Consider the following 8,832-nt stretch of genomic DNA (forward strand, 5'->3'; position numbering starts at 1 on the left):
TGTGAGAGCCATCAGCACGACAAACTGCAGCTGATGCTGAACTGCAGCCTCCTCTCCTCTCATACACTAAACACTACACATACACTGACACTGTGTGTGTGTGTGTGTGTGTGTGTGTGTGTACGACACTACCAAATATTACAGCAAACAGTGAGATGGAAACAGATTTAAATGACTTCATCATTGTAAGATGGACTCTCTGCAGCCTCAGTCTGAACTGTGCAGCTGTATAACAGTAAAAATAAGAGCCACTTCATAAAGACGCTCTGGTTTTGGGGCCCCTGAGTCTTTTGGCCCCGTGCCCACTTGGCCTGCTCAGTAATTCATCCACTGCTTGGGAACGAACCTCCGACCGTCCCGTCGACACGTGACCCGCTCTGCTACATTATCCTACAGCCCAGAGTCCAACAGAGTCCGGACACTGTTAGAACGTAGCGAGAAACAGAACGCAGTGATGTGTGAATCCTCTCCACACACTGAGGACAAATAAGTGTTCAACATGTCAAAAATGTTCCTCCAGTGCAGCTGCTCACGTCAAACTTACATCAGACATTGATGTTAAATCAATAAAACCACACTGATAATGAAGGTTTAACATCTCAGCCCAGAAGATGACGTGCAGTGAAGTGGAACGACACGCTAACTGAAATATGTTTAATACTTGAATATCACCAATATATATATATATATATATATATCAGATATACTGATAGTTTTCTTTGTTGCAGCGCAGCTTCAGGACACTTCCTGTATGAGGAAACTCAGAGCTCATGCTTCCTCACAGACGGACTGTAAATATGGAAGATTTTTTGCTCCCGCTTTTGAATCTTGAGGAAGAAATTTCACTTTCAAAACAAAGTTCCTGAACACGTAGTGTGTTGTTAGAGGAAAAGGTGATGATGTCACACAGCTGTAAACATGCTGCTGCCCCAGCGTTATTCTAACCTGCTGCAGAGTGAGTATATGTTACTATAAAAGTATAAATATCTGTATTCAGTCAAAGGATTTCCAAATCACTGCTTTCTGTTTTTATTCCCACAGTGTCTAAACTCTTGTAGAATCAGGGCCGTAGTTAAAGCAGCAGTAGAAGAAGAAGCAGCAGGTTAAAGATCAACGAACCAAATGTTCCCCACGTGACTGGGAGCTGCTGCAGAGTGACGGACTGCTCCTTTAAACACACTCACTGAGTTCCTATCTGTCACTGTTTAATGTGAGTAAAACTTAAAGTGTGACGGCGCAGAGCTGCAGCCTGAACCCAACTCTGAGGAATCAATCTAGCTGATCTGTATCAGTGTGTGACGGTCCTGAGAGCGCCCCCTATCTGCTGCAGCAGAGATAAAAACACAGTAAACTTCCAGAAGTTTCTGATGTGATGATTCTGTGACAAACACACACACACACACAAATAAAAACACCAAACCAACAGCAGACTCTGATAAAACAAGCTCTTTATTATAATAATTCAGATTTTTTGGTATTTTATATATATATTTATTTATATATATATATTTATATATATAGGCTTATTTTACAATTGAGACGTTACTTTGAAACAAACAGGTTTAACATCAGTTTGTAAAAAACAAAAACAAAAAAACAAAAGTGCTTCCTTTTCCCTCGCTGAGTCCAACCGTCGTCTTTCTGAGCAGAGCGACGACGAGCAGATCAGCCCGAGGTCAAAGGTCATCTCAGAGGATCAGAAGGCACCGTGTGTGTGTGTGTGTGTGTGTGTGTGTGTGATGGTTCAACAGTGGAAAAGAGGAAGAGACGTGTTGCATAGGAACCCTTTTCACATTTTGTTTTTCTTTGTTTTTACACATAAATATGAAGAGCGAGGCGTTTTCAGATCAGATCAGATCAGTACCCATAAGTGTGTCTGAGACGATGCTGCGCTTGATGTGACCACAGAGCTGTTTTATGGTCCTCTGAAAACCACACATCTCCAAGTCTGCAGAGCTCACGTCAGAAGATGAAGCTCTGCTGTTTTACAGATGATAAAACATTTTAATAAAAATGCATCACGATGATCTTTGAACAGAGACTCTGCAGCAGTTTGGAGATACGTGGTTTCCACTGGACCACATGTTCAATTCCAGTTTTTTGTGTTTGTATTTTCCGAGAACTCAAATTATTATCACTCAGACAGACATGAAATATTGTAGTCACAAAATTTTTTGGGGAAGTCAGAGAGGAGAGCCGCCGTGTTTCTGAGCGGGAAGATGATGCACTTTTAAGATGATTCAAACATTTGAGATGTTTTTTATGAACTCTACAAGGTTCATTTTAACGCTCTGCAGCTTTTGCTCCTTTAACTGGTTGAAGAGCATGAAAGAAAAGCTCCCTGTGAGCGGAGATACAAGGTTTGGGGAGCTGCTGGTGGTTCACAGTCGTCACGTCTCAGCAAATACACAGTTCAGTTTGACCAGAACGTGCAGCAGACTGAGATCTGCAGCACGTTTACAACATTTGAACATGAAGGTGACATCATGACGTCACACAGCCGTACCGTCAGACTGAGCTGGACCCTGTGAGGTACCACAGAAGAAGCACAGGTGGTCCAGCTCAGCCTCTCTGTGCAGCGCTCTGCACTCCAGCTGTGTGACGGTGATGATGAGGAGGAGAGGATGAAGAGATACAACAAACACAGTTGGAACATGCACCACAGGCTGATCTGGGACACACGCCCTACCTTAGCTGCACTGATATGTGAGTCGAGTGTGTCGTGCACACAGTCTGAACGGGAACAAGGCACAAAAACAACCAGTCCTCTGTGTGTGGATCTGCAGAGGGAACCAGCTCATAGAGAACACAAGGCACATGAACACTGCAAGAAGATGCACGAGTCATTCTGTCCGTCTGTCTGTCGTCACAGCAGGTGATCAGCCAATGAGATGACGGTGAGCAAACTCACCTGTTTCCAGTCAAAATGTTTCATCAGCTGAAACTTTAGCTCTAAAAACAAGAAGGAGTCCAGCTGCAGAGTTTCTGTTTGACGTCACAACTCTTAAAGTTTGTCAGTTTGTCTCAACAGCTGATTTGTGTCTGGAATATTTGCAGATTGTTTAAAGAGAAAAATGAGAGTTGAAGACAAAATGATGGTTTGGATGTTTTTGCAGTGAACACCTCAGCTGCCTCAGTGTCTCCTCACAGCTCTCAGTCCGTCCACACATGAAGAGAGTATAAATCCAGCAGTCCTCTCCAGCCTGGTCCCAGTCTGGTCCCAGTCCGGCTCCAGTCCGGCTCAGTAGTCTCTCAGCTGCCCATGGGTTTGAAGGATCCGTCCGGCAGCTGTCTGAAGATGCCCCGTAACGTGTCCAGCTCCCGGGTCAGGTGCTCCACCCTCCGCCTCAGTCTGTCGTTGTCGGTGGTCAGCTCCACCACCTTCTGCTGCGTCTCCATGTTGCGCAGCTTGGCCTTGTCCCTGCTCTTGCGGACGGCCACGTTGTTGCGCTCGCGCCTCAGCCGGTACTCCGGGCTGCTCTTGTCCACGTTCTTCTTGGACTTCCCGCCTCCCCGCTGATGCTCCAGCAGCTTCAGGCCGCCCTGCTGCGGGTGCTGCTGCTGGTGGTGGTGCTGGTGGTGGTGGTGCTGGTGCGGGCTGGGCACCGGGGTCGGCGGAGGGGTCGGGTGGCCCGGCTGGAGGTGCATGGTGGTCTGCGCGCAGTGCGCAATCTGGTACTGGAGGTGCGGCATCTGCGGCTGCTGCTGCTGCTGCTGGGAATGCTGGGAGTACTGCTGGGAATGCGGGTGCGGGTGGTGGTAGGTGGGAGGCATGCCCGGGGTCATGTCCTCGTCGTCCCGGGGCTCCTGCTTGATGGCCACGGGCCGGATGCGCGGCGGGTTGTGCTCGTAGAGCGGCTCCAGCTTGGACTCCATGTAGGTGGACATGTAGTGCTGCTGGGGCCCCGGGCCGCACGGCACCGACTCGTACTCTCCGTTCATGATCTTGAGCTTGTCCTGCCGGGAGCTGTGGTGGAACAGGTCGGCCAGGAAGTCGTCGTTGAAAGCCGACGGGTCGATGTATGCGCTCAGGTCGATGGAGGTCTCGCTGTCTCCGATCTCACCGCCGAGGTCTGACGGGTCTCTGTAGCCGGAGGAGGGCTGCTGGCCGTGGGTCAGGCTGCTCATCAGGGGCCGGGGCGCGACCTCGTACAGGTTAGACAGCTCCATGGAGAATCTAAACCCGGGCATGCATGGCGAGGAGCTCCGAGAATCCAGTTTGGACAAAGTCAGCTTTCTCAGTGTCAGGTCCTCAGGTGAGAGGGGGCTCTGATAAACCTGCAGACATGAAGTGGTGTGAGAGTGTAACAGGTCTGTGTCTGCTCAGAGCACAGAGAAAGAGGCGCAGAGGAGAGGAGACAAGCTGCGGGGTGTCGGTGAGACTCCTCCTGCTCAGTAAAGTCTGAGCTGTCAAACTGCGGTTATATAGCAGGAGGGAGTGGGCGGGCACACACACACACACACACACACACACACACACACACACACACACACACGCGCGGTCTTGGATTTAACCCACTGTCACTGCACAGAAACGTTTTACGGAGCAGAGCCACAGTGCAAAGTTAACTACACTCCGTTCAGCCTCTCGCTGCGAGCTCCGTTTACACATCATATTTCTCATATTATCATCACAGCGGACACGATGCGCTAAAGTTACTCTGAACTCTGGAGGAGCACGAGCCAGTCCTCAATTGGGCTGAAGTCAAATGCACAAAACATCGATGTCCCTTCTTTAACACTCTCCATGAGTCCACTGCTCCTGACGCACTCCTCTGACACGACCTGTCTCACTGTGACAGGATCCAGATTAAAACGCGACACTGAACTCCTCCATGTGTAAAAGGTGTGTTTCTGCTCTCAGAGGCGATGCAGCCTTAAAGTGACAGATTTCCGAGCGCAGTTTGGTTTCATCTCCGCGATGAGGGAGCGGCACGTTTCAAAGTGAGGAAGATTACTGTGCGCGCAGGTTATTAAGTTTATGATAGCTCTGCTGAACTCCTCCATCACTGACACAAGTGCCAGCTTCAACAAAAGCTTGGTACATGAGAGCGTGTTGGTGACGGTGCAGCAGCTGCAGAGGACAGCCGCGCGTAAAGACGCAGCTCAGACGCGCGGATGAGTTCAGACTGTGTGCATCAGGTGTGCGACCTGAACCGTGTGACATCAGCTCAGTCATGAAACACTTTAACACCAAGTCTGTGCAGAGAAGTGACGCTTTGTTTCTGTCTTTATTTCTTTTAGGAAAATATTATTTTATGACGTTTTTAAATAAGATCAACAATAAAAGGGCGAATAATTGATTAAACCTTTGTTTTCCTTATTTTATGAGAAGGTGAGAGTCAAACACATCATTTTAAATTCTAATATTAAACTTTGATATAATAAGTCACAGAATTTCTTTCGCTATAAATGACGAGATTTATTCAGATGTAAAGTCAAAACAGACTCTGGTGTTAATGGAAACATGCCCTCATTAAACTGGAGTTTAACCTGCTCTCATATGAAGAGTGAAGTGTCTGACAGCTCGGAGTCAGGGAGCAGAGAAGGAGCAGAGAAGGAGCAGAGGAGCGGGGGTCTCCGCAGGGGTATCGGGGGTAGGAAGGTTCACTTCAGGGCTGCAGGATAAAGACAGTGACGCAGTGAACAAACGGACTGGAGCGCCCTCTGTCGACTGAACACTGAGACCTGATCTGTTCTGTGGAAGTGCCCTTTTTTTCCTGATGTGGACACTCTGCGATTATTTATTTATTTAGGCCGAAATTAATTTCATTTTAAATTGTATTTGTCCTCCCTCTCTGTGGCACAATTACAGTCTTTCTTATATGTTTTTCTGTCCTGTATTTTCCTCCATCTCTCATGTTCTGAATCAAACCATAAAATATGATTGAACAAAGTGTGGGTTAGGGTCGGACTCAGCAGCAAACTGAAATCTCTGGGTTTGTGAATGAGGATGTTTTTTCATAACGAGCTTCTGAGTGAGGTGCAAAAAGGGGAGCGATGTCAAATAAGTTTTTAAGCACTGCATTTTTTATTTGGGCTTGAAGGAGCAGCAACAGATTAAAGTGGTTTTATTTTGTATTTATTTTACCATTGATTTTAGAAGAAAGCATGTTTTCCAAACCTGCTCATATTTCACACCGTTTATCACAGAAACTGTAAATTAACAAAAAAAAAACTACAAATAAAAAATTTGAAACATTTTGTAAACATCATTTTTAAATGAAAGGTGCACAGACAGGTTTGGAAAACATGTGTTCTTTAGAAATTGCCAGAAACTGAAAAAATAAAAAAAATATTGTTGACTATTTGTGACGGTTCTTAAACACATCTGGTGCGACGCATGATTCTGTCAGGAAAATAAAACTGTAACTAAATCTGAGCTTAAAATCGTGATTTCTCATGAACCAACCAACAAGAGTGAAAAACTGACGCTGTTTTTAACTCCAGGAGTTCATCTTCAACTTTTAACTTTCAAACATCAAAGTTTCAAAAATCTCAATAACTGATTTGTGGTGGAGGGACAGTCAGGGACTTTCCTTCAGTCACTCAGAGAGGCTGAAGGTAAAAACGGCCTCAGCCGGCCTCGTCCTCTGAAAGGAGGTCCTTAAGGAGCTGATATGGATCACTGAGGAGGATCAGAGGGTCACTGGACGCTGCGTGAGGATATTTTAATGATCCTGTGTATATCCAGCAGCTCCTGGGGAGCTTCTAGAAGTCAGATGCTTAAAGGGTCAACAAGAGGTTCCAGGACTGATGAGGTTACATCCTTACAGGAAGTCCAGTTGGTCATTGAGAAAGTTCCAGCAGACCTTGAGGAGTTTCTGTTGGGTCTGATGTTCAGTCAGTCCCCACAAGATTTGTTGATCTTGAGGAGGTTTTACTGGCTCTTAATGAGGTCCACAGAGTCCTTGAGAACATCCCAAGGGTCCTTGAGGAGGTTCCATTGATCCTTAAAGGAGTTGTAGAGGCCCTTGGGGAGGTTCAGGGGTCACTGAACGCTGGGGAGTTTAACAGCTTCATATTGAGATTCAAGGGATCCTTGAGGAAACTGAAGAGGCTCATGGGCGAATTTAAGATGTTTTATGGATCCTTGAGACGGTTCCAGTGTTCTTGGGGAATTTCTAACAGAAATAAGGCAGTTCAAGGTACGCTCAAGGAGGTCCTAGTCCTCCTTGAGGAGGTTACAGTACAGACCTGGAGGAAATTTCAGGTTCCTTGAGGAGGTTTTTGTTTTTCAAACAGAAACATCGACTCAGTTTTTGGTGTTTTTATATGAAACTGCTTAAAGGGTGAAAACAGCTGAACTGAAGTCAGATTGTCTGGAATCACATGACTTCCTGTACAGAGTGAATTGAGAGAATTCTGCTGTGTCACCTTCAGTACGCACTGTACTGCGTACTGTCAGGACTGTTTGACTTGGCTCGCACTGAGAGGGAGTGACTCAGACAGGGCGAGGTGGACATGTTGACCTTTGACCCCTCAGACTGATCTCACAGCACAGTATTAATACAGCGCTCAGTCGACTGACTTCAACCTGCAGATAACTGAGCGGATCGTTTATTGTTTCCTTCAGTTTAAATTCAGGATAAAGACGCGCATGAAGTTTCCTTTGTTCACAGTGTTGCTCCTGTAAATGTGTGAAACATCATCTGTGAAAAGAAAATAAATGCTGTAAAATGTGCACATGAATAACTTAAACATTTTGCTCCGTCATGGACTCTTTTATAACAAACAGGATACAGTGACAGAAGCACTTTGAGTTCACATTGTTGATCAGTGTGACACAAATAAACTCAGCTAGACCTGTACATTCAGTGATCCTGTTTATTGTCCAGTTCTTTTCTGGTTCTTAGTGCACAAAGACTGTGACTGTCTACACAGACCTGCATCTACATCTGTACTGAAGTCAAAGCTCATCTCTACAAATAAAAAACCCAGTAACCAGTAAAAAATGTTGGTATTGTACATTTCTGCAAAACACTGATACGTTACATGTGTATGTTGTTATGTAACAGGTCCATTGATTCCATCCACCTGGAGGAAACCCACGTTGACACAGGGAGAACATGTCAGAGCACCTGGAGGAAACCCACACTGACACAGGGAGAACATGTCAGAGCACCTGGAGGAAAACCCACGCTGACACGGGGAGAACATGTCAGAGCACCTGGAGGAAACCCACACTGACACGGAGAGAACATGTGAGCCAACACACACGTGGTTGGGTTTAGGAAAAAAGAACAAGGTTTGGCTTTGAAATCTTACAGGAAGTGAACGTCGGCCTCCTGGGTGAAAGTCAGTGGTTGTTGGACCCTCCTGCCCACCCTACTGAGACCTCCACCCCTTTAACTGTTGTTGTTGTCTTGCCACATTTCCCCCTGACGCTGCTGGGCACCATTAAACAATAATGGTAACTGCTCATGCGCCAGTATTCAACGACTTCTGAGTGAGACTGGGTTGATTTTTAATTTCTTCTTTAAAAAATCCAAAGGAGTTTGCAACTCAAAGATAAGAAATAAGATGAAAAATCCAAACATACAGTGTCAGAAATGTAAACAGGTTTAACAGTGAAGTGGAAATAAAAAAAAACGTACAGAGAAAGAAATCTGATTCATTTTGACAGTAGAGTGAGTTAACTCGTCACAGTGAGTCCCTAAGAGCAGCTGTTCACTGTGTCTCTGGAGGAGAAAACGACCCTGATGACATCACAGTGTGGAGTTTTGTGTCTGTTTACCAGACAGGTAGGCTCCAATGGAAAACTCTATCCAGCTGCATTATGGGAAATGTAGGATGCCCAGTGTTTCGGAGTTTGACCCACAGAGACAATAA

At 46.0% G+C, this 8,832-nt stretch overlaps 1 protein-coding gene across 1 annotated transcript; it reads right to left on the bottom strand.

Annotated features, from left to right (window-relative positions):
• Positions 1-1,431: 1,431 nt before the first annotated feature.
• cebpa (CCAAT enhancer binding protein alpha) lies at positions 1,432-4,416 on the bottom strand. The gene has a single exon (XM_050061983.1). It carries the CDS (start codon positions 4,189-4,191, stop codon positions 3,253-3,255), a length of 939 nt encoding a protein of 312 aa, XP_049917940.1. The 5' UTR covers positions 4,192-4,416; the 3' UTR covers positions 1,432-3,252.
• Positions 4,417-8,832: the final 4,416 nt, after the last annotated feature.

The sequence above is a fragment of the Epinephelus moara genome, chromosome 1 (genome assembly GCF_006386435.1).
Source record: "Epinephelus moara isolate mb chromosome 1, YSFRI_EMoa_1.0, whole genome shotgun sequence".
Taxonomy (NCBI): Eukaryota; Metazoa; Chordata; class Actinopteri; order Perciformes; family Serranidae; genus Epinephelus; species Epinephelus moara.

Bases quoted from the DNA above. Each gene is read 5' to 3' on its own strand.
- cebpa (XM_050061983.1), bottom strand. From the start codon at position 4,191: ATGCCCGGGTTTAGATTCTCCATGGAGCTGTCTAACCTGTACGAGGTC.